Source organism: Nerophis lumbriciformis, linkage group LG19, assembly GCF_033978685.3.
Source record: "Nerophis lumbriciformis linkage group LG19, RoL_Nlum_v2.1, whole genome shotgun sequence".
In the NCBI taxonomy this organism is placed as follows: domain Eukaryota; kingdom Metazoa; phylum Chordata; class Actinopteri; order Syngnathiformes; family Syngnathidae; genus Nerophis; species Nerophis lumbriciformis.
Genome location: NC_084566.2, coordinates 6446587 through 6473065, shown reverse-complemented (window position 1 = coordinate 6473065; position 26479 = coordinate 6446587). Strand labels below are relative to the sequence as shown.

The following is a 26479-nucleotide window of genomic DNA, read 5'->3' as shown; positions in this document are numbered from 1 at the left end:
CAACATTTATAAGGTATAGTAAATGACTCCATTGGTAGTCCCATATTTTGTAAATGCACCTTTGTCTTCAATTTACAGCACTGAGCCTGTATGAGTGGCTGCATCTCAATCAGGTTACACATCTGGACACTGCAGGTTTTCCCCATTCCGCTTTGCAAAGCAGCTCAATCGGGCGTGAACAGCTCTTTTCAAGGCCAGCTCCAAATTCTCGATTGGATTGAAATCTCCTGGGCTTTGACTTGCTCACTTAAGAACATTTACCTTGTTGTCTTTGAACCAGTTCTGAGTAGCTTTAGCTGTAGACGCTACTTGGGGTCATTTGTCTTGCTGGAAAATAAACATTCTCCCAAGTTGAAGTTCTCTTGCTTGTTGAAATAGAGCCTCCTGCAGATTTGGCCATATTTTTTATGTGTTCATGTTCCTCTACCTTTACAAGATTTCTAGGGCCTGCAGCCATCTTCATGCTTCATGGTGAGGTTTTGCAGTGTTTGGTGCTCGCTAAAAATAGTGTCTAGACTAGACTATAGACCAGGAATATTCAACTAAATGGTTTTGGGGGCCACATTACCAAGAAACTAGGGACCTTCACTTTTAGTCATAATTTGTATATTCCGGAAAACCAGCGGCCTCTACAGTAGACATTTGATTTGTTCCTATATGTTTTGTCAGAGTTACAGAATCTACTATAAAAATGTGAGTCTCTCAAGTTTTTTGAACTGAATTTATGGGCACCAGCCGATTAGCCCAAACGATGAAAAAGAGAGAACCTAAAATAGAACTTTGAGGAACATTACTGGTACAACTATAGAATCAATCAATCAATCAATCAATGTTTATTTATATAGCCCTAAATCACAAAAGTCTCAAAGGGCTGTACAAGCCACAACGACATCCTCGGTACAGAGCCCACATCAGGGACGTCGATGTGAATGACTATGAGAAACCGCATATGTGGGTAACCCCCCCTCTTTAGGGGAGACCGAAAGCAATGGATGTCGAGTGACATAATATTGTGAAAGAACAGTCCTTAGTGGATCTAACATAGTAGTACATTGTACTGTAGTAGACAAGGTACAGCAACACCTTAGTTACATAAATCACATTACGAAAAAAATTGGAACCGCCAAAAAGGAGAGGACTTAAAGGGGTATCTTGAGGAACACCTTAGTTACGTATATCAAAGGTTTGGACCCCAGTGTTCTATGTTTGCTAGAAAGGTTAAAATGTCAATGCAAGGATCTGCCAATCAGTATGTGTTCATGCACTAAATTAGTCTGATTTCTCAAATAGTTTAGCACTAAATAAGCATCCTAAAACCCATGGAAACACCTTAATCCAATCATGTTTGTTTTTTGAAAAACTGGATTAATACATCTGGAATATGCGAATGGATACCAGATCTCTCGAGTGGGTTTGTGCTGCCACAGGCAGAGGTGGGTAGTAACGCGCTACATTTACTCCGTTACATCTACTTGAGTAACTTTTGGGATAAATTGTACTTCTAAGAGTAGTTTTAATGCAACATACTTTTACTTTTACTTGAGTATATTTATAGAGAAGAAACGCTACTTTTACTCCGCTACTTTTACTCCGCTACTTTTATCTACATTCAGCTCGCTACTCGCTACTAATTTTTATCGATCTGTTAATGCACGCTTTGTTTGTTTTGGTCTGTCAGACAGACCTTCATAGTGCCTGCGTTTCAACAAATACAGTCACTGGTGACGTTCACTCCGTTCCACCAATCAGATGCAGTCACTGGTGACGTTGGACCAATCAAACAGAGCCAGGGGTCACATGACCTGACTTAAACAAGTTGAAAAACGTATTGGGGTGTTACCATTTAGTGGTCAATTGTACGGAATATGTACTGTACTGTGCAATCTACTAATACAAGTTCCAATCAATCTATCAAAAGTGTGAAGGAAAAAAGACCATTTTTTATTTCAACCGTACACCCCGTCAAAAGCCTAAAGACTGACTGCACAGTTCCTGTCTTCACAATAAAAGTGCCGCTCCATCGCGCCTGCGCTTTCAAAATAAGAGTCTCCGAAAGCCTGCGCAAACAAGCTAGCAAGCTACGGAGTTTGCCGCCAATGTATTTCTTGTAAAGTGTATAAAAACGAATATGTAAGCTGGACATATAAGATGCCAAAAACCAACCACTTTCATGTGGTATTAGACAGAAAGGAGGAACTTTTTTTCTCCTCCATTTGAAAACGTGGACGTTTGTCATCACTACTGTCTGATTCCAATCAATGCAAGTCATCAGAATCAGGTAATACACCAACTTATATTCTTGTCTTCATGAAAGAAAGGAATCTATATGTGTTAAACATGCATGTATATTCATTAAAACACTATTAACATGTAAACAAAAACGGCAAAAAAAATATATATAAATTATATACTGTATATATCAATGTATATATATATATATATATATATATGTATGTATATATTTGTATATATATATATATATATATATATATATGTATATATGTGTGTGTGTGTGTATATATATATATATATATATATATATATGATATGTGTGTGTATGTTACTCATCAGTTACTCAGTACTTGAGTACCGGTAGTTTTTTTACAACATACTTTTTACTTTTACTCAAGTAAATATTTGGGTGACTACTCCTTACTTTTACTTGAGTAATAAATCTCTAAAGTAACAGTACTCTTACTTGAGTACAATTTCTGGCTACTCTACCCACCTCTGGCCGCAGGAGACCCTTTGAATCACGCATGCGCCAGCCTCAACGCGCAGGATATGACCCAGAAGCAGATACCATTCAATAAAACAAACAATTGGAATGAAGAGGAGAATGTTTATTTGTTGTATTCCACACAACTGGCAAGATAGTCCAGAAAAATAGCAACCTTAATCTGGGCACTTACTTTATTTTCCTTTGGATTTAAAACTACTTCCATTAATCCACAGACCCTGTGTCAATATTACAACGGACATCACGTACCACAGAGCTAGGCTGGTGACTTGTAAAGAGCCACAGAGGCTAGTGTGATGTCATAGGTCAACCGGAAAAGCAATATAATAATAAGCGCCCCCCAGTGTATACGGATGGCTCACGGCGTATGATCAATAGTCACATTAGAGAGTGTGTATGGACACTTCACATGTAGGTGTGAAAAAACAACAAAAAAAACTATTTGAGAAAACAGACTAATTTAGTGCATTGAAACGTAGTGAATGTGTTTACAGTGATCCAAGTTTCTCTATACAATAGGAGCACTCCAGTGTTTTTAGGAATTTGCTGCAAATAATGTTTGCCTCCCAGGTTTTTAACTGAATTCGGGGGACGGTACATTGTCATTCCCAGGATGGATTTGGACCCCAGGCCACCAATTGAATAGCCCTGGTCTAGACTGATGGCCAAAAGTCTCAATTTTGGTCTCATCACGTCAACAAATCTTTTGAGAAAATTATTTTTTTATGCATATGTGTGTCAAAAAAGCCAAATTACTATGACCATGATTTCATATATGATGAAAGCAATGAAAGGCTGAAACGTCCAGTATTTTTTACTAGACATTGTAGCTTTAAGAGGGTTCCTGCCAAAAATATATCAATACAGTTTCAACATCAATGCAAAAACCTCAAGGTTGGCAAAATGATGCTAATAATAGATTACACAACATTGATGCCAAGGAGATATCATGCATGCAAGTAGGCCTAATTAATAATGACCCTGTGATTTATTTTAATTTAATTTTATATATCTGCTCACAAAATGTGTTCCATCAATGTACTGGTTGTAATAAAATCAATTCATAGATAGAGCCAGTTGGCTCATCTTGCTCTGTCTGCAAGTTCCGCCATCACATCCGATCCAATCCCATCGCCTATTATCCATCTGTCGATGTGGATAGTATTCCAATACTAGATCTCGGTTTGCTTTAATATTATTATCATTATAGTTGATTTTATATGAAGCTATAATAAGGTCGTCTTTCCTAGCAAGTATGACATGTACAAGTTAGGGATGTGCCAATCTATGGACCACTGATCAGTATCGGACGTTTTTTATGAAAGAGTATGTGATCGCCATTAGCCGATTAATGTATTTTAATGCCAATCACAAACACTGATCCCCTCTTATTTTTAGTCCCTCGTCTGACAAGCTAGCAACTAATTATGTGACTCTATAAACAGTGTGGAGCCACTTCTCTAGGATAATGATAATCCCCTCCATTACGACAAAAATACTGTATTTCTTACTACCTTAAGTATCATTATCATCTTCATTATCACTGGAGGACATCACACAAAGGGAATACCAGGAGCAGGCATGCTAATGGATAAAGTAACCTTTAAGCCAGTCTGTTTCAACCACTGTGCCGCGGCACACTACGTGAGATACAGTTTGGTGTGCCGTGGGAGATGATCTAATTTCACCTATTTGGGTTAAAAATATTTTTTGCAAACCAGTAATTATAATCTGCAAATTATGTGTTGGCAGAGTAACCATGCTATACTTTTCCATATCAGTAGGTGGCAGCAGGTAGCTAATTGCTTTGTAGATGTCGGAAACAGCGGGAGGCAGTGTGAAGGTAAAAAGGTATCTAATGCTTAAACCAAAAATAAACAAATGGTGAGTGCACCTAAGAAAAGGCATTGAAGTTTAGGGAAGGCTATGCAGAACGAAACTAAAACTGAACTGGCTACAAAGTAAACAAAAACAGAATGCTGGACGACAGCAAAGACTTACTGTGGAGCAAATACGGCATCTACAATGTACATCCGAACAAGACATGACAATCAACAATGTCCCCACAAAGAAGGATAAAAACAACTGAAATAGTCTTGATTGCTAAAACAAAGTAGATGCGGGAAATATCGCTCAAAGGAAGACACGAAACTGCTACAGGAAAATACCAAAATAAGAGAAAAAGCCACCAAAATAGGAGCGCAAGACAAGAACTAAAACACTACACACAGGAAAACAGCAAAAAACTCCAAATAAGTCAGGGGGTGATGTGACAGGTGGTGACAGTATACCTACTTTGAGACAAGAGCTGTAGTCATGCATGCTTGGTTATGGTTTAAAGTCATATCCAACAATTGCGACGACTTTTTACTGTCAACTGAGTTTGTTTTTTAATGATTTCTGCTGGTGGTGTGCCTCCGGATTTTTTCAACCCAAAAAATATGCCTTTGCTCAAAAAAGGTTGAAAATCACTAAGCTGGCTTTAAACAACACCAAGAAATAAGTGCTTAGTAAAGTTTAAGAAGTGTAGATGAATCTATGTTACAGCAGAAAGTAAGCAGTTATTAACAGGAAATCAACAAATAGATTAATGAGAGTCTTGAGAGAGGATAATATAACATTTTACACTGCACACCGAATCAGATTTTTTTGCCCTCAAGTGAGACAGAGCTGAAATTTTTTTGCCAGTCTAAAAGCTCCAAATGGTTCAAATCTGATCGTTTGGCATCAGATTCAGGCCACATCAGGAGGTACGGTAGTCCTGAATCTAATAGGAATCTCATCTTTTCAAATGTGACTTCAGTCTACACGCAATGCGACCTGAATGTGACTTTTTCATCAGCTTTGGGCGAGCTACAACACTCGTAGGCACGGCAAAAGGCACAGTCGCCAGCGGAAGTGGCTATTTCATCACAACATCCACTTTCGATGACCAAAGTCTATTCAAGACGACCAAATTTTCAGTGCCTCACTTGTCAATAGTGCACAAATAATAGGCTATATGTAATATAAGAATATTTATTTTGATTCCGAAGAAATAGCGATTGTTGAAGGACCGTAATTGACACTGTGGCGCATTTCCTTACATGTGATTTGAAAAATAAAGCTCCCGTAGATCCACGCTGATGTCCGTGACTCCTCTACTTAACAGCCATTAAAAGATTAGCACTCCCAAATATTTTACACTATATACATACATTCATACATTATATTACATTAATTTATTTTCACGTAAATAACACAATTTTGAAGGTGTGGTGACTTTTATCTTATTTTGTAGTAGTAGCGACTTCCTCTCGGTCAACTTCCTTTTTTTTCACTTTATCGCACTGCGTATTCAAGTGACGTCAAGGCCACGTTGGGGCCACATTAGGGCCTGTGGGCATTTACACTGGAGTCTGATAAAAAAAAAAACACATTTTACTTGCAGTGTAAACAGTCAGCTAAAATAAAAAAAATCTGATTAAAAAAATAATCTGATTTGGGCCGCTTTGGCCTGCAGTGTAAACACAGTCAACATAATATAACTGCAACTCTTTATGTGTCAGCGTTGTCCTAGTCCAGGGGTCGGCAACCCACGGCTCTAGAGCCGCATGCGGCTCTTTAGCGCCACCCTAGTGGCTCTCTGGAGCTTTTTCAAAAATGTATGAAAAATGGAAAAAGATGAGGGGAAAATTATATTTTTTTTGTTTTAATATGGTTTCTGTAGGAGGACAAACATGACACAAACCTCCCTAATTGTTATAAAGCACACTGTTTATATTAAACGTGCTTCACTGATTCGAGTATTTGGCGAGCGCCGTTTTGTCCTACTAATTTTGGCGGTCCTTGAACTCACCGTAGTTTGTTTACATGTATAACCTTCTCCGACTTTCTAGGACGTGTTTTATGCCAAATCTTTTTCTGTCTCATTTTGTCCACCAAGCTTTTAACGTTGTGCATGAATCCACAAAGGTGAGTTTTGTTGATGTTATTGACTTGTGTGGAGTGCTAATCAGGCATATTTGGTCACTGCATGACTGCAAGCTAATTGATGCTAACATGCTATTTAGGCTAGCTATATGTACATATTGCATCATTATGCCTCATTTGTAGGTATATTTGAGCTCATTTAGTTTCCTTTAAGTCATCTTAATTCAATTTATATCTCATGACACACTATCTGTATGTAACATGGCTTTTAATTTTTTGCGGCTCCAGACAGATGTGTTTTTGTATTTTTGGTCCAATATGGCTCTTTCAACATTTTGGCTTGCCGACCCCTGTCCTAGTCAATACATAACATGTAAGAGTAGGTCGGATCAAACCATACATAAGTGGTGTCAATACCAAGGTTCGTGTCAGTATATGATCGATAGTAGCGAGATTAGGTCGATAGTTCTATTTACATCATTTTTGAGTGGTTCTAGTTAATGTTTACAAACTCAGGGAAATTTTCCATGGATAGAAGAGGAATTTTAGATCAAAACCCAAAGGAGATCAAAAACCAAAGGAATTATATCAGTAGTAGTTCAGTTATTGTGTACTATTTACTGTTTTTTTGCTCAAACAATGGTAGGTAATGCAAGAGAATAAGGAGCCAGTTATATATACATACATACATATATACATGCACACACACACACACACATATATACACATACTATATACACAGACATAAATAAACATATACACACATGTCACACACACATACATACATACATTGATACATATAAACAATTATTGTTAATACATGTGATTGGTATTTGTAGATCTCAATCGTGAATGATCGGCATTGGAATCGGCAGCATAAAACCCTAACATCCCTAGTACGCATGTATTGTATGCATGTACGTAGTAATAGGCAACTAAGTATACGTTAAAAGGTCAAAAAAGGAAGTGAGAAAAACTAGAAAATTCAATGTGTATGGTAGGTTTGTTGTCGCTTATCATTATCAAGGCGTCACATGATGCATTTTGTTCCAGTTGGATTTTGTACAATCTGGAAATGAACTGAATGCGGAAGATGGATCAAGTTTCCACTCCCCTGCAAGTGATTCAAACCAGAGAGTGTGTAAGAACACCCTCAGATGGCTTGGTTTGGTGTTTGGTCTACACCAGTGTTTTTCTGTTTGGTCTACACCAGTGTTTTTCAACCTTTTTTGAGCCAAGGCACATTGTTGTCATTGAAAAAATGTGGAGGCACGCCACCAGCAGAAAACATAAAAACATTAAATTTAGCAGCTGATATTGACAATAAAAAGTTGTTCTCACAAGTTTTGGATAAGAATTCAAACCATAACCAACTATGCACGACTATAGCCATACTTGCCAACCCTCCCGGATTTTCCGGGAGACTCCCGAAATTCAGCGCCTCTCCCAAAAACCTCCCGGGACAAAATTTCTCCCAAAAATCTCCCGAAATTCAGGCAGAGCTGGAGGCCACGCCCCCTCCAGCTCCATGCGGACCTGAGTCCGCTTTCCCACATTATAAACAGCGTGCCTGCCCAATCACGTTAAAACTGTAGAATGATCGAGGGCGAGTTCTTGGTTTCTTATGTGGGTTTATTGTTAGGCAGTTTTATTAACATCCTCCCAGCGCGGCAACAACACACAACAACAGCAGTCACGTTTTCGTCTACCGTAAAGCAGTTCGTCTGCCGTAAACAGCAATGTGTGACACTCTTAAACAGGACAATACTGCCATCTAGTGCATTTGATGAAATAACTTTTGTGCGTGCCACACAGCAGTGCATTATCAGAAAGGGTGTTCAGCATGGTTAGAAAAATAGTGACAGAGAATAGAACAAGGATGGACAATTCAACCCTTAACTCAACAATGAGTAGATGAGTGTTATGTGTGTGTATATGTGTAAATAAATAAACACTGAAATTCAAGTATTTATATATATATATATATATATATATATATATATATATATATATATATATATATATATATATATATATATATATATATATATATATATAATAAAAGAAATATATATAGCTAGAATTCACTGAAAGTCAAGTATTTGATATATATATATATATGACATACTTGACTTGGTGAATTCTAGCTGTAAATATACTCCTCCCCTCTTAACCACGCCCCCAACCAGCCTTCACCCCCACCCCACCTCCCGAAATCGGAGGTCTCAAGGTTGGCAAATATGACTATAGCTCTTGTCTCAAAGTACTGTCACATCACACTGTGACTTATTTGGGGGGTTTTTGGTGTCTTCCTGTGTGTAGTGTTTTAGTTCTTGTCTTGCGCTCCTATTTTGGTGGCTTGTCCTGTTTTGTTGGTATTTTGCTGTAGAAGTTTCATGTCTTCTGTACATTGTTGATTGTCATGTCATGTTCGGATGTAATTTGTGGACGCCGTCCGCTCCACACGCCGTAAGTCTTTGCTGTCGTCCAGCATTCTGTTTATGTTTACTTTGCCACCGGTTCAGTTTTAGTTTCATTCTGCATAGCCTTCCCTAGTGCCAATGCCTTTTCTTAGCGGCACTCGCCTTTTGTTTATTTTTGCTTTAAGCATTAGATACCTTTTTACCTGCACACTGTCGTCTGCATATTGTGATCACAATAAACCATGTTCCCGACATTTACAAAGCAATTAGCTACCGACTGCCACCTACTGATATGGAAGAGTACAACATGGTTACTCTGCCGCGCTCTAGACAGCACTGACACTCAACAACAACGGCACATTTGCAGATTATTATTACTGGTTTGCAAAAAATATTTTTAACCCAAATAGGCGAAATTACATATTCTCTCACGGCACACTAGAGTGCCGCGGCACAGTGGTTGAAAAACACTGGTCTACACAACTAGTGACTATTTGCCTACTGTAAAAAAAGATGTCATCAGTGCATGGATGTTCTACAAAACAGAATAGATGTTTGATATAAACAACCCTTAGGTCATAAAAACAACAAATGCAGTAAAACACTAACATTTGAGCGATTGGTAGTTATAATAGTGTATATTGCCGGCTTGCTCATTCCAAAACACCTGATTTTTCCATACAAGTGACTTACTGGTGTTTGATTTCCCATAGTGCAACCAATTTTATTGACTCTTTTAACAAGGAATATGCCCTCCAGGACCACAAAGCAATCATTGCAAATGATGAGTTAAAGTCACTGGACAATAATAAATGCAGAACCATGAATCTGTGTTTATCTCTGCTTACTGTTGTTTTTAGAGGTTTTGCACAAGCAGGAGAGTATTTTTTTAGATAACAATTACGTTTCTAACAGTGCACTCCACCGAGGGACAACCAATGGTGAAAGAGCTTTTGCACGGTGACATGTACACTGTGTCACTGTGGGCTAAAACAAACATTGAATTGTCTACTGATGTATGATGAGCGATCACGACCGGACACTGAACATTACAGTACATCTCTGCACACACTCACACGGTTTGTCCAATGACCTAGTGACAGATGACCTGATCAGCCCTCTAATCAGGATGCCTGAGAGACGCACACACACACACACACACACACACACACACACACACACACACACACAGCAAACCTATCCGTCAGATTACCAGCTGTAATATATGCAAATGTGCAGCAATGTCCAAATGCTCCAAACACAGAAATAATCCAAAACCAAAATCACACAAACCATAAAACAGATCTAGCAGGAAAATGTTGCTTATTAAATATGTTGCAATCACAAATGCAAAAGAAAAAAAGCTACAAAGGCCAAAAACGCCCACACACAACCCACCAAAACTGTTTTGGAGAGATGTTGCATGCTCACAAAACATAAAGGAAGTTGGCCAGGCTATACCGGAGACATCAGATCTGAGGGATGTCCGTAAAAGACATGAGCATGATGCTCAGAAGAAAGTTTTTGGAATAAAAAAGATGTTGGTACATTTCGATTAATAACAAAATAGTACGGCCAACTTTTTTTCTGGGTCTTTAAAAAGGGGTATCCTTCAAGTCTGGCCCCCCTGGTAAACTTTGGTTTTTGTGTTCTGTGAGCTATAGTGTTGCTGCGATAAGTCCACTTGGTTGTCTTAATCGAACATGAAAATTACCGTAATTCCCAGACAACTTTCATCTTCACTTGAACCTTGCACTTTATTTAATGTTGTGGCTGATATATGGATTTTTTTCATGAGCTTCAATTGCCACCGAATGTATCCTCATCAGACCAAATTTAGTAACATCAGACCAATGAGAGAGAGAGAGAGAGAGAAATGGGGGATAAATTCAAATGACCGGCCATGGTGTACCAATAGGATTGTTCACATTAAATCAATATTTTATTCAGCCATTTAGCTTGTTATGGACTCACCTTTATCATGGAGAAGACTGGACAAAATGTACAAGACGAAGCCCAAAAGCCTAAGGCGAGCGACACGGCCATCAAAAAAAGAAATGGCCGCCCAAAAAGTCGACCGATTCATGCCGAAAACACGGTCGAGGCAACTTAAATCAAAAGGGAAAGCAAAAACGAGGCAGAGAAAGCGCCGGACAAAGCAACCCAGAGTCCCCTCAACTCAGACACTGAAAAAACAAGTGACCCCTGCGTGGAGGAGAAGAGAGACGAAGACCGCGCTCAACGACCTGCTGTATGTCGTGTTATAAGTAATGTCTTTTCCATTTGTGAATGAAAACTATTTTTTGGGCCGATGTGTTGTTTTACTGTTGACACATTGTACTTCGCCGCAATAGCCCGCTAAAGTGTGTACATACACACTTCTAAGTTACTAATCCTTGCCTCCTGCAGGAAATAAGCTACATTTCTTACAAGTATCATTATCACTGGAGGACGAGGAATAGCTAAACATGCAACACACGCAGGAAGAGAGCACAGGAGGAGACATGACGCTATGCTAACCGCTAAATTAGCTTGAATGTAGAGTAGCAAAACAACAGCGGAACACATGCTGTGTACACTTCATCAGGAGTCGATCTGGAACTACATTATAGTGCAAAGTAACCGGCTATGAACAAGAAGTTAGCAAGTCGATTAATAAGAGGATGAGGAAGAGAAAATAATACAACAACCACACAATTGACTGGAAATGACACAATACGTTAAAAGTATAGCAGTGCTTTTGTAACCTGTTTTGAAACATCCATCCATCCATTTTCTACCGCTTGTCCCGTTTGGTGGTCGCGGGGGGTGCTGGAGCCTATCTCAGCTACAATCGGGCGGAAGGCAGGGTACACCCTGGACAAGTCACCACCTCATCACAGGGCCAACACAGATAGACAGACAACATTCACACTCACATTCACACACTAGGGTCAATTTAGCGTTAATTAATTAGAATTAATTTATAAGACGATATATTGTGATGTATACCGAAATATACATCGCAATATGGATTTTAATCCGTATCCCCTGTCCCTAATTTGAATGCCTAACAGGCTACTTAGACTCAGGCAGTTGGGTTATTTACTGTGCCATGCATGCATGTGTAGTGGGTGCAAAGTAACAAATTGACTTTTTCTACATTAGTTGTTAAAAAATACTTGGTAAGGGTGGCACTAATTGCAGCCTTTCTCTCATGCAGTTGTTATTTTGTATGGCTTTGTGTTTGTTTTGGACATTTGCAGCATTTTTCTATTGCATTTCTCTTTGATCCTGTGATTTATGTGATTGCAACATTTTTGGGTTTTGGAGCATTTCTGTGTTTCTGCACACCTCAGTGGACTTGTGGTTAGAGTGTCCGCCCTGAGATAAGGTAGGTTGTGAGTTCAAACCCCGGCCGAGTCATACCAAAGACTATAAAAATGGGACCCGTTACCTCCCTGCTTGGCACTCAGCATCAAGGGCTGGAATTGGAGGGTTAAATCACCATAATGATTCCCGAGCGCGGCCACCGCTGCTGCTCACTGCTCCCCTCACCTCCCAAGGGGTGAACAAGGGGATGGGTCAAATGCAGAGGACAAATTTCACCACACCAAGTGTGTGTGACAATCATTGGTACTTTAACTTTAACTTAAATAAAGTGTGTATGCCCCCCTTACTGATACATTTTTAAATGCATGCATAGTTTGTAATAACTCACATTAAATACTGCAATCAGGATCTAGACACAATGATAGCAGTGCCAGTGCATGATAATAAGTGTTTGTTTCTGATGATCCACCCTTGACCTGTCAATCAAACACTGGCATGTGACATATGATTCAAAAGAGAATAAACTAAATAAAATACCATCAGAATGATGCATGCATAAGAAGTTTGGGTTGAATCACACGATTAATAAAGTAAATGTTTCAAATATACATGGGATGTTGCAGAATTAAACTCGATCATAAAAAAAGTTTTTTTGTTTTGTTTTTTTAAACTAGAGCCAAGCCACAGAAAATAATTCCTGATTTGAGTGGATGAACAAAGTCACAACGACAACAAAGCACAGCTATCGATCACCAATCATCCCGTCATCAGCGTTCATAACAAGGCCAAATGTTGCTTGTAGCGCAGAAGGACTTACCGTGTGTCCTGGAGCTCAAACGGCCTCAGAGTGAAGTCATCTCTCAGGGACTGTAAGCAAGACATCAGCGGTGTTGGTGAACTAATGATTGGATTATTTGTCTCAGTCCTGCCCAGCGTCCTCCGCTCTCTCGCGGTGCATTCAATGGTCGCTCGGAAATATGCGGGGGAAAGACACCGTTCTGTTAAAGGCATATATTTAAACGAAGACTCTTTTGAATTTAAACTAAATTCTGTGTTTAAGAAATTAAATTACTGTATGACTAATATTTCGTAACTCTTAGAAGCAAATTAACAAAAATATTTCATCTTTACAGAGCAACACCTAAATGCATCGTGAATGCAACGCAAAACTCACTTTTTAGACATAAACAAACAGATCCACAGTTCTTAATTTAAAAAAATATATACACACTTAAGTTTAAATCGGCAAAAAAATAAAAAATTATTTTCTAGTAACTAAATGAACTTCACTTTTTAATGTAAAAGAAAGGAATTTGCTGCAGGGAGTTGAAATTATTGCGCAATAGATATCCGGGTTGAACCTTTATTTAGACATAACACTGCCATCTAGTGTTGGTCAGTGTACCACAGACCTCTGTACTTGGCTTTATTGGTTAAATGTATTTTAAAATAAATAACACACATTGTGTAGGGCAAAATGTCAAAGTTAGCCAGATTTTGCAGTGGAATTGGGGATATCAAGATAGAACCTTTATTTAACCAGATTAGAAACCCATTGAGATCAAGATCTCTTTCACAAGGGTGACCTGGCCAAGAGGTCAACAGCACATGTCACAGAGCAGTTTCAAAAAAATAATACGTTAAGACATACATTTTAAAATACATAAGAGAACTGTAAAACAACAAAGATTTACACCTTTTAAAAACACAGGCACTGTGCAAACGTCTCTCGCTGTCTGTCAGTCGGACAGAACGGAAGGCTCCAAATGGAAGTAGTTCTGTAAGTTTCAGTTTCGTCTGCAATGCATTCCATGCCATAGGAGCAGCAAGGCCAAAAGCTCTTTTGCCAAATTCAGTCCGTACATGAGGAACAGTTAAAACATACAAATTGTTAGAACTTAATGCATAAGAGCTGCTTATTCTTTGTAACAAAGTACACAAGTATGGAGGTATTAAACCTAAAAGAGCCTTATAAATGATAGTCAGCCAATATGTGTATCTGCGTGCACTCAATGAAGATAAGTCTGACTTCATATACAGTTGACAATGGTGTGTGAGACTACGACAGCCAGTAACAATTCTTAGTGCTGAATGAAAAACAGTGTCCAAGGACTGGAGGCATTTAGATGAAGCACTAAAATAAAGCACGTCTCCATAATCAATTACAGGCAAGATAGTTGCTGTCACCAATTTCTTTCTGACTTTAAGAGAGAAGCAGTTTTTCTTTCTAAAAAAGAAACCAAGCTTTACCCTAAGCTTAGAGACCAAGTTGTTAATATGGGTTTTAAATGAAAGCTCCTGATCAAGAGTAAAACCCAAATACTTGTAATTTAAGACCTGCTCTATAGGGTTTCCATTTGATGTTACGATATTTGGAATATTTTCCAGTAGGACCCTTGAATGAGAGAAAACCATTACCTTGCTGAATGTATTACTTGCATGTCATCTAACCATAATAGCTTAAGACTTGATTAACAATATAATACGAATACATGTTTTATTCTTAAAACCATGGATAAATATATCAAGTTGCTATTTTTGATGGGTTAGAATAAATGACTATAAACTATATTACATCTACCAACATTCTTTCATTCTTTCACTCACAAAATAATCTTACTTATCTCAACATATGAAATGTAACTTACTTCACCAATTATTTACTTATTTTTATTGTGATTACTTATGGAGTATATTGTGAATAAATTGAGAACAGGAAGTGAACAAAAGTTTTAGCAACTGTTATGTAAAAGAAAAGGGGTAGGATTAAATAAGCTCTGCTTCTTCCTACTCCTTTTCGAACATGTTGAAAAGAGAAACTGGAGATTGTGATGTATCATGTTGTATGCTTGCATGTTCGAAATAAACTCAAACTCAAACATTGACACAGGTACATAAAACACAAACACAAGTAACTATGTTGGTTATTTTCATTTATATGTAGGGAAAAGTGGTAGAAAATGGATGGACAATATTATGTCAGACCCACTCGACATCCATTGCATTTTGGGGGGGGGGTTACCCACATATGCGGTCCTCTCCAAGGTTTCTCATAGTCATTCACATCGACATCCCACTGGGGTGAGTTTTTCCTTGCCCTTATGTGGGCTCTGCACCGAGGATGTCGTTGTGGTTTGTGCAGCCCTTTGAGACACTTGTGATTTAGGGCTATATAAATAAACATTGATTGATGGATGGATGGATGGATGTAGTTTTGCAAAAAAAAACCAACTCATCGATGGTTAAGCTTGAACTTGTGTGTCAAACAGCATCAGGTTTTTTTTTAAGCTAAGCATGTTAAACACACACACACACATTAAAAAGACACAGCTATGTTTTTATTCCCTGATTCAGCTAAAAAAATAATTTCACACACAAGTGTTTGTAGTTATAATCACAATTGAGGAAAAAAAATGTCTGAATTGAGTCCCACTAGTTAAAAGGAATACTGAAAATAGAAAAAAGTGTCTTATCCTCAACGGGTAGAGCGTTACAATCTCCCAGCTTCCTTAAACTGACTGAGCAGCCCGTCATCTGCCCGAAGAGGAAAGTACAGATTCCGTGTTTTATAGTAGTTGGGGTCAGACTGGAGGTTCTGAATGACATCTGCGAGGAGATGTGCGCGCTCCACACGGCAGCCTGGCGCCTCAAAGTCCAGCTTGGTGAAGTGGACGTGGAGGTGGTAATAGGACGGCTGGTAGTGAAGGTAGATTCTCATCTTACTGGCTGGAAGGCTGTAGTGCTTCAGAATGACCTCCTAATGGCACAAACACAACAGATCTCTGTTCACAACACAACAAAAAAGTCCCAAGTACTTGAGTAAAGCTGGTGTAGCCGCACCTGTCCTTTCTGGAGTATGTTTTCGAGCAGGGGTAAATGCTGTGATGTCAGGTCTCTCAGACTCTTGATGTCTCTTTGATGTGTGATGGCCATCAAGTACAAATCATCCAGCTGAAAGAAAACACATTATAAACCATTTTTACTAGATACCCCTTGGTAATTAAGTACATTTAGACAATACTATACAATCAATTATTACATTATAACTAGGGATGGGCACAGAAACTTTGGTCCATAATGGCACTGGTGCTGATTTCCACGATAGTAACTGTACCGAAAAAAGAAGCTATCTGTGCCATATTCCGGTGCTAAGTAAATGCAGGCTGAGCCACCTGCAACAAGTGCTTGATGGTGATATTGTGCAGATATCATTCTAGTAAGTAATGTAGCGTCCCGACAGAAGCACACAGAGTCTGACGCTCTCTTTAAACTTTATTGCCGACTTTAACAAGCCAACAACAGCCTTCATAACACTGTTAGCCCTAGCACGTCCACAACTGTCGTCTGCACCGTAGTCAATAAGCTCCTTTTTCTCTATCCTTTTGTTGTGAGGCTTTCATGCGCCGCTGTTGCCGTTTCTAATACAAAGTAGTGTATAGTTCAAACTTAAATCTGTAAGTTGACGCCATATGGAAGCTGCTACAAAATATGACGGGGAGAAGACGCTGTCACAGTAAAGAAGGCTGCCAACAAAACAGCGCATTCTGAAGAGACGGTCAGAAAGCGGCTTGAAAACTGTCTGTAAAACATAATTTTGGAAAATGTTGACCAAAGCACCATCATTACATGTTATGTAGACCACAAGGAAGTGTTTTAAATGTAGGGGAAAAAAATCATAATATAACCACTTCATGTGAAGTGAATTATATTTATATAGCGCTTTTCTCTAGTGACTCAAAGCGCTTTACATAGTGAAACCCAATATCTAAATTACATTTAAACCTGTGTGGGTGGCACTGGGAGCAGGTGGGTAAAGTGTCTTGCCCAAGGACACAACGGCAGTGACTAGGATGGCGGAAGCAGGGATCGAACCTGGCACGGCCGCTCTACCAACGGAGCAACACTAAATTATTGCGCCTTATCAATCCGTATCAATCTGTTGTGGTGAAGAAGGAGCTGAGCTGCAAGACAAAGCTCTCAATTTACCGATCAATCTACATTCCCATCTTTACCTATGGTAATGAGCTTTGGGTTATGACCGAAAGGACAAGATCACGGGTACAAGTGGCCGAAATGAGTTTCCTCCGCTGGGTGGCAGGGCTCTCCCTTAGAGATAGGGTGAGAAGCTCTGTCATCCGGGAGGAGCTCAAAGTAAAGCCGCTGCTCCTCCACATCGAGAGGAACCAGATGAGGTGGTTCGGGCATCTGGTCAGGATGCCACCTGAACGCCTCCCTAGGGAGGTGTTTAGGGCACGTCCGACCGGTAGGAGGCCACGAGAGAGACCCAGGACACGTTGGGCAGACTATGTCTCACGGCTGGCCTGGGAACGCCTCGGGATCCCCCGGGGGAGCTGGACAAAGTGGCTGGGGAGAGGGAAGTCTGGGCTTCTCTGCTTAGGCTGCTGCCCCCGCGACCCGACCTCGGATAAGCGGGAAAAAATGGATGGATGGATGAATATTGCGCCTTATAAAATACGGCAAGTTGTTTTTGCACGTTTTCTATCTTTGTATTGCTGCAATAATTATGACAATTTGTTGTGGATTGTATTTCTTATCTTACAATGTATTACTTAGTTATCATGTATTTCATATCACTGAAGTATTTAAATTACCAGTCTGTTCAACTTGAATGTCACAAAATTCCAAAAAATAAAAATACATTGTTTGTTCGTTTTTTTACAAAATTTGTAAAGTATTGGTTTGAGCAACGTTTAAGCAACGTCACCATTTTTTAAATGCCGATCCGGTAGTAGTATCAGTTATAATGATAATCCATCCATCTTCTTCCGCTTATCCGAGGTTGGGTCGCGGGGGCAGCAGCCTAAGCAGGGAAGCCCAGACTTTCCCCTCCCCAGCCACTTCGTCCAGCTCTTCCCGGGGGATCCCGAGGCGTTCCCAGGCCAGCCGGGAGACATAGTCTTCCCAACGTGTCCTGGGTCTTCCCCGTGGCCTCCTACTGGTTGGACGTGCCCTAAACACAATGAATAATTAATTATAAAACACTTGGCCTGCCAGAGATCAAGAAGACAGAACGCGAGGGATCATTAGTGTTGCCAACTTAGTAACTTTTAGATACTTTTTATCAAAAACGTGATTAGCGGCAAATCTAATTGATCCTTTTGGAGACTCTGAAATTAAATGTTCATCTACCTGACTTTGCAAAGATGAGACAACGTGGTGATCGATCAACAACCTCTTCATTGTGAAACTAAGACAGGCAAGTGTGGGCCTGGTACCCCACCAAAACATCAGCAAACTCAACTATATTCTTTGCATGCAGCCATCCTCAGCCTGTCATGTTCACGGCGTCAGGCAGTCGGAAATTACAGAACTCCTAATTAACGCAACACATAAATGCCAGGTTGCTACACTCCAGCTTCAGTTCATCGTGTGACTTTTAAAAAAATACAAAGAGAAGTAAAGTTTGTTTGTAGTTCTAAACATATTTGAGTTGTATGTATTTTTGGATACGGTATAAAAAACAGATTGAAGAATTTTAAGATGTTGGCCACCACAGCTTCGGGGCAACTCTTTTTACGACTAAGCAGGCTGGTAAGCAGACAAAAAGAATAAGACAAGATTCCACACACACATGCTTAAGAATAACAAGTCTGACCTGCTTCTGGTCCCATTTGAAATCTGGAAGGAGGACAAAACCAAGCTTAGGGTGTGGATCTTCAAACAGTATCCGCTCAGACTCTGCCTTCTTGTCCAAGATGTTGTACACCCACTGAGGAGTGCAGATGGTGTCAAAAACGTGTTTTGCACAACATGACAAAGTAGTGAACGGGCACTGACCTGCACACTGAAACTCTGCTTCTGTATGTAAGGCAGAGTGATGGACTCGTAGTCCTCTGCCGTTTCCTCCACAAGGAAACTCTCCTTACGCTGGTATTTCTTCACATGCTTCTCAGTAGCTGGACACATCACAGTCGCCTTGATCTCTGAAATCACAAACAAGTCATCGGTCTTTCCTCTTGACACGACATATTGTCTCGCTCTACCATTGAGGTGTGGTGGCGCATGGAGAGAGTAGGTGCTGTAGATGTCATTCCTCATCTGTAACTTCAGAGTGGAAGCAGTGAAGATTTCAGCCAGGGCGTCTTCCCTGATGGGAGTCTTCTCCAGGAGGACCACGGCATTCTGATCAGCAAGCTGATGTTTATGGGAGCAACACAGACAATATTTTATGTTAACAATGCATTAATATGACCTGGTGCCTACACACCGGAGCTCTTGTAAAAAGAGCTCAGCAGCGCTTACATTTTTTGCGTCGGATGAAAAGAGCACAGCTCCCTCCCCCTATTCTCACCACATTCTACAGAGGCACTATAGAGAGCCTACTGCCCAACTGCATCTCTGTCTAGACTGGAGCCTGCAGTGCCTCAGACTGGAAGTCTCTGCAGAGAGTGGTGAGGACGGCCGAAAAGATCATCAGGACTCCTCTTCCTCCTATCCAGGAAACCGCAAAAAGCCGCTGCCTGACCAAGGCTCAAAAAATCTGCAGAGACTCCTCCCACCAAGAACTGTTTTCACTGCTGGACTCTAGAACAGTGGTTCTTAACCTTGTTGGAGGTACCGAACCCCACCAGTTTCATATGCGCATTCAACGAACCCTTCTTTAGTGACAAATTTAAACAATTTTTTTTTTTCAAATTCAAGACAAAGTTATATGTTTTTGGTAACACTTTAGTATGGGGAACATATTCTAAGTAACAAAGACTTAATTTAGAGTTATTTGGACCGTAGGGGAACATATTCTAAGTAATAAAGACTTAATTTAGAGTTATTTGGTTAGAGTTAGGGTCAGGGTTAGAGGGTTAGGGTTATAATAAGGCCATGCCGAATAAGGCATTAATAAGTACTTAATAATGACTAGTTAAGAGCCAATATGTTACTAATTTGCATGCTAATAAGAAACTAATTAATGGTGAATATGTTCCCCATACTAAAGTGTTACGATGTTTTTTTACTGGTGCATAAAATGAACCGTGCATGAACATCACCTTGTTCAAACAACAAAACCAACACAGTGCATAAACTCACAACAACTTGCACACCTGCAAACCAGTCAGCTGTTGCCGCATCCGTAATACGCCGATAGGGAGAAGTTTGTATTTACACGATGAGTCGGGTGTGTTTTGACCTCCGCCGAACCCCTGAGGCCGACTCACCGAACCCCTAGGGTTCGATCGAACCCAGGTTAAGAACCACTGCTCTAAAAAGAGGTTCCGCAGCCTCCGTAGCAGAACCTCCAGGTTCTGTAACAGCTTCTTCCCTCAGGCCATAAGACTCTTGAACGCATCATAATAATCCCCTCAATTCCCCCCCAAAAAACGGATTAACTAGCTGGAATATAAAGACAGTATAACATACATCCATAAACGTGGATGCACATGCAAAAGTGCAATATATTTATCTGTACAGTAATCTGTACAGTAATCTATTAATGTATAGCTCTTTTATCCTGCACTACAACAGAGCTAATGCAACGAAAATTTCGTTCTTATCTGTACTGTAAAGTTCAAATATGAATGACAATAAAAGGAAGTCTAAGTGCCATGAATAGACATGTCAAACTGAACTGTTCAGGTTTAAACTTTGACATTAAATAGAATAAGTACAGTACAGTGCAGTGCATGTTTGCTGCACCTTTAACACGGCTAGAAGATGGTTTAACCATTTCAAACTATCCATCCAACCATCCATTTTTTCTACCGCTTGTCCCTTCCGGGGTCGCTGGAGCCTATTTCAGCTGCATTTGGGCGTTAGGCGGGGTACTAGTATTTTGAAATACCAAACCAAAAGTCCACATCCACAAACAATACAACTGAAGTTCGTTCTAAATATAAGTTCAAACGTAGATGTTTTAATTTTCGCTCAATTTTAGTCTTCATAGATCCTCGATAAAGATTGCGTTCTGAATTATTAAATCATAGTTAGTAAATGTGCATGTTTCACCTTCCCATGGACGAAGATGGTTTTCTCCCTCGCAGAATCACTCAACACGGCGGTGCTTTGAAAGCCAGACAGGACATTTGTTTCGTTTCCATTCTCTCCCCGATCATTTTCACAGTCTGACTTCGCCTTCTTGGTTCGTTGCGATAATTCATTTGTTGCCTCGAGGTCCTGTTGTCTTTTGGCTGAAACATCCGCCATTTTTGACGACACTTCGCCACAATGAATCCACAGAGATTGTTTATATTAGAGCGAACGCTCACTCCTTTATGGCAATAAATCCAAATATCGCGCATGCGCTGATTTTATTTTACTTTAAAGCAATTATTTGCGATTGAAGAACTAAACACATTACACCATAATACATAGTATACAGTATAATATCATCATAATTAGAATGTATGGCTAACTTACTGCTGAATTCCGGTTTGTTTTTACGGGACGCCCTATTTTTCTAGGCATTGGTAATACACAATTTCCTTCATATTTACACAATAGTTAATGTATTATTATCTATTGTGAATCAATTAGAAGTAGGGCTGGGCGATATGGACGAAAAAGCATATCTCGATATATTTTTACTTAAACTCGATGTTCGATATATTTTTCGGTGAAAGTATACATATAAATGTAACCGAGGGTTTATAAATGTCGCCTATACTGTATGAAACTACAAAATAATAAACACGGAGTCTCCAGTTTACACGAGGACCACTTTATTTACATTCTTTCAAAAACCTCCTCCACCCCAACGTGTCAACACTTCCGCTCCTAGCGCCTTCAAAATAAGAGCTCAAGGCATATACTGTATAACAGCGTATAACAGGAACTTAACATCACAAAGAGGAAAGCCCATAAAAATAGGTTACATAAATATATTCATTTTTGAGCGATATTCAGTAAAATTGAAGTGAATGACGACTGTACTGTAAACAGTCAGTGGCACTTTTATTAACCCAGTTATTAAGATGGGTATTAACAGCATAGAAAAGAAACAGTTAAAGTAGTACAGAATTACATAACATATATAAAATAGAAAATATTATTTATACGTAAAATAAATAACATAGATGTGCAAATAATACAAAATGTATCAAACTAAGATTAAAAAAAATAAATTTCCAGGCAGGCACTTTGTGATTTCCCTTACTGGTTCGATGACCCGCCCTATCTTGCCTCTGATTGGCCTGTCCCTATATCATCATAGTAAACAACCAACCAATCATGGATGTTCTTATAAGTGCACGCATGTGTTGGAAGGAGGAAGGGGGGGAGTTTAGTAGCCCGATATATCTTACAAACTCGATACATAGCCCAGCCCTAATTACAAGTATAAAACTATGAAAGACAGCCCTTAGATTCGAGGAGTGTTCAAGTGACTGACACCTTGTTTAGCTAATAGAATCAATGTTTATGGGCGGGGATATTTGTGGTCGGACCAATCAAAACGCAGCACTTCACATAATGAGGAAGCAATTTAACAACAACAGCAGCAATGTTTAATTGTTGTGATAAAGTTTGGAGTTGGCGTGTGAGGAATGTTTTATGTTGATTTTATTTACATGCCACCTTAAACACAATATTTTGACGTCCTTCAACATGTGCATTACTCTTCATACATGTCTTCTCGTCGTCGTTTACGCGCTTGCTGTCGTCGCGAGAAAAAAAGGTAAACTAAGTTTATATTGTTCCATTATTGATATGCTATAACTATATATATTGTCAACAAGAAGTGCCCACGCTTTGATGTATTTCACTTTGAGTCACACAGGGCAAGTGTTTAATTCAATTCATTTGCAGTGATTAGTAATAGTCGGATGCTTGTTATCCACTTTGCTGCTGGGCAAGTACAATATTGATGCTTGTGTATTTGTTTTTGTTAATCACTTCCTCTTTTTTTCTTTTTTTTTGCCGGTTTAATAAATGTTGTACCAATTTACTGTCTTTGAATTTAGAGAGGCAAAATGTCCTTTTTATCATTGCTGACGATCTGAGGCCATCCATGGGTTGCTATGGAGACACAACAGTAAAGTCACCAAACATTGACCAGCTGGCGTCCAAAAGCCATGTTTTTCTTAATGCATATGCACAGGTAAAATTGTGTTGCTAATTTAAACATGCAGCTATTGATGATATAAACAAATATATCGCCAAGGTTTTGCGTGTGAATTTATTTTTCCTTATTTTTTTGCAGCAGGCTGTATGTGCTCCGAGTCGCACCTCCATGTTAACAAGCCGCAGACCAGACACGACCAGGCTGTATGATTTCAAATCATATTGGAGAGTTCATTCTGGAAACTACACAACACTTCCACAGTACTTTAAATCGAATGGTTATGAAACCATGTCTGTGGGTAAAGTCTTTCACCCTGGTGAGATTAGTAACACGATTCTGCACATAGTTGCTGCATTGTTAAGGGACAATCAACGGTGTTCTTTCTGTTGGCAACAATGGTCTTGGTGTAATTGTGTCTGCAGGCATTGCCTCGAACCACACAGATGACTACCCTTACAGCTGGTCCATTCCTGCATACCACCCTGCTTCATTCAGATTTGAAAAACAAAAGGTACAAGCAGGAAGGAACAATCGTGGAAGCACACACAAAAATCACATTATGCTTGGTGTTGTTTGATACTGACTAACGAAATTACCTATTCCAAATACCAAGCGAAAGATGTTGGAGAGAGCAGCACATTGTGTACGCTGTCAACGGCATTAGTGGACCTAGCGTAATGTGGCAGAAATAAAGCGAAATAAGCATGTTTTTAATAATGTCATCAAATAAAAAGAATAATAATATCATCAAATTGATGCAACATTTTAGACTAAACTACCGGGTAGTGTTATAAAGCCTGTGTATTTCAAGTTAAAGTTAAAGTACAGTAAAAGTACCAATGATTGTCACACACACACTCGGTGTGGCGAAATTATTCTCTGCATTTGACCCATCACCCATGATCACCCCCTGGGAGGTGAGGGGAGCAGTGAGCAGCAGCGGTGGCCGCGCCCGGGAATCATTTTTGGTGATTTAACCCCCAATTCCAACCCTTGATGCTGAGTGTCAAGCAGGGAGGAAATGGGTCCCATTTTTATAGTCTTTGGTATGACTCGGCCGGGGTTTGAACTCGCAACCTACCGATCTCAGGGCGGACACTCAAACCACTAGGCCACTGAGTAGGTAAAAGGTGGATGCAAAGAAACGGGTACTCTTAAATAAAAAAAAAAAAATGGAGGTAATTGTACCACTGGTGAATTGTTGTATTTTCAGATGGAAAAATTAAAAAACATTTACTGACCATGGATATTATAAAACTATATATGTATGTATGTATGTATGTATGTATATATATATATATATATATATATATATATATGTATATATATATATATGTATATATATGTATATATATATATATATATATATATATATGTATATATATGTATATATATATATATATATATATATATATATATATATATATATATATATATATATATATATATATATATATATAATGGTTTGAGTTTTGAACATGCATATAATTATACATGATACATCACAATTTTGATCGATCGGCATAAACCACCCAACATCTCGTTCAGAATAAAATGTCTTTCCGAATTAGAATCTTCAGATTGACGTGTTTATATGTAGGATTTTTAGTCTGATTGGGCCTTTTTATTCCCATTATTAGTGTCCATGTAAATATGGCTATTGGCTCCTTTTTGTATTTCTACAAACGCAGAAACCTGCTAAATGTGTACTCAAACTTTGTTTCCAGATGTGTAAAGGAGAGGATGGTCACCTCCATGCCAACCTGCTGTGTGCAGTGAATGTGACAGAGCAGCCTGGAGGAACACTACCTGACATGGAGAGTGCTGATGAGGCGGTGCGGCTACTAAAGACTCGGGTTGATGGCGTCCCTTTCTTCCTGGCTGTGGGCTTTCACAAACCTCACATTCCTTTCAGGATACCAGAGGTACACATGGTCTCATCTACATAATGTTGTAGGGTTTACAAAGCCTCATTACTATGCTAGCTGCAGGTGTTTCTGGCGTGCTGTGCTGCATTAGGCATCATTTGTACTAGGGCTGCACGATTATGGCCAAAATGAGAATAATCACAATTATTTTTATCAATATTAAAAATCACGATTATTCATAATATCAGGTAATACAGTGCTGGGGTGGGGGGGACTCTACGCCATCATGTAATTTTTTATTAACTAGTCAGATAAAAAGGCTAGATAAACGTTATCCATATATTTAAAGACAAATATTTGTGTTTTTATTCTTTATTAGTATTAACGTGTCTGCTATACGCTGCAAAAAATTCCCAAATGCTATGTCACATGAATTGTTTTTTACGTTAATAATTAATAAACCTTCTGACATGAAAACCCCCCACACCTAATGTAAAAAAAACATGGCGTTTTGTTTTTAATATCAATTTAAAACACAAAAGCAGTTTGGCCAATGCAAATGAAGTCTACAAGCTGTGTTCTTTTACAACACCACCATGTGGATCAGTGCAATAGTTTGGCCAACAAAAATAAATAGGAATGATACCTCTCACATTTCATACACGATCTTCATGCCTCGCTGACAACTTCTAGAGTTGATGTTATTGGGAACAATGACAAAGTTAGCTATTTAATAATGGAAGAATTACTTTCCCAGTAAACAAACGGCAATACGCTCCTTACACATTGTTTTACAGATTGCCCGCTGCATGTTTCCTCTCCTCAACATTTGAGTGAAGCAGCGACTTGTGACGAGCCGCTGTTGTGCTTTCAAAATGAAAAGCAAAATCAAATATTTTTCTCCTTAGCGGTATACTTTTTGGCTGGTAAAAACTTGTCTGTCTCCAATATTGTCCACACATGTCACCATCTAATATAGCAGTGGGGTCTTAAACGCACGCCGAGACCTCGCGGTAGTGAAGCAAGAGAATTGAAGTAAAGCAAAGCGATTGGCAGCAGCCACCCCAGGAAAAGTTAGTTAATGTTTCAGTTCGGCATGGTGATGGAGTTTTATGCTCATACACAATGGCCCCTGGCGTGGAGGGGCGCACGCTTCACGGGGCTGTTCTCCGCCACCCCGGTTGTGGAAGGTCTTGATTTGAAATGCAGA

The 26479-nt window shown here is 39.3% G+C and overlaps 3 protein-coding genes across 9 annotated transcripts in view; 1 reads left to right on the top strand and 2 right to left on the bottom strand.

The window, feature by feature from the left end:
• LOC133618868 (uncharacterized) overlaps nt 1-13347 on the bottom strand; it is a 142684-nt gene extending 129337 nt beyond the window's left edge. The window contains exon 1 of one of the 4 annotated variants that reach the window (XM_061979648.2): nt 13205-13347. In XM_061979648.2, the coding sequence (XP_061835632.2) occupies nt 13205-13269 (65 nt within the window). In that variant the 5' untranslated portion in view covers nt 13270-13347. The remainder of the gene's footprint in view (nt 1-13204) is intronic. The other 3 variants (XM_061979649.2, XM_061979652.2, XM_061979650.2) reach the window with 3 other exon arrangements.
• Nucleotides 13348-15710: 2363 nt separating this feature from the next.
• On the bottom strand, nt 15711-22080 carry dcps (decapping enzyme, scavenger). 2 transcript variants are annotated; one of them, XM_061979667.2, is made up of 7 exons: nt 21760-22080; nt 21349-21557; nt 19392-19542; nt 19186-19331; nt 19004-19117; nt 16228-16338; nt 15711-16144 (listed from the first exon to the last, which is right to left on the bottom strand). In XM_061979667.2, coding segments are annotated over exons 1-7 (999 nt in total). In that variant the 5' UTR covers nt 21761-22080; the 3' UTR covers nt 15711-15877. The 2 variants fall into 2 exon arrangements, with proteins under 2 accessions (XP_061835651.1, XP_061835652.1); XM_061979668.2 differs by lacking the exon at nt 21760-22080 and having other exon boundaries at nt 21349-21745.
• Nucleotides 22081-22666: 586 nt separating this feature from the next.
• ids (iduronate 2-sulfatase) overlaps nt 22667-26479 on the top strand; it is a 69200-nt gene continuing 65387 nt past the window's right edge. For 2 of the 3 annotated variants that reach the window (XM_061979664.2, XM_061979666.2), the window contains exons 1-5: nt 22667-23014; nt 23301-23437; nt 23540-23717; nt 23824-23912; nt 25129-25326. In XM_061979664.2, coding sequence (XP_061835648.2) covers nt 22891-23014; nt 23301-23437; nt 23540-23717; nt 23824-23912; nt 25129-25326 — 726 coding nt within the window. In that variant the 5' untranslated portion in view covers nt 22667-22890. The remainder of the gene's footprint in view (nt 23015-23300; nt 23438-23539; nt 23718-23823; nt 23913-25128; nt 25327-26479) is intronic. The other variant, XM_061979663.2, reaches the window with a different exon arrangement.

Coding starts and splice junctions, on each gene's coding strand:
- dcps (XM_061979667.2), bottom strand. Junction 19,332..19,391: donor TGCGCCACCACACCTCAATG/GTAGAGCGAGAC, acceptor TTGTGATTTCAG/AGATCAAGGCGACTGTGATG. Junction 16,339..19,003: donor TCAAATGGGACCAGAAGCAG/GTCAGACTTGTT, acceptor GTTTTCTTTCAG/CTGGATGATTTGTACTTGAT.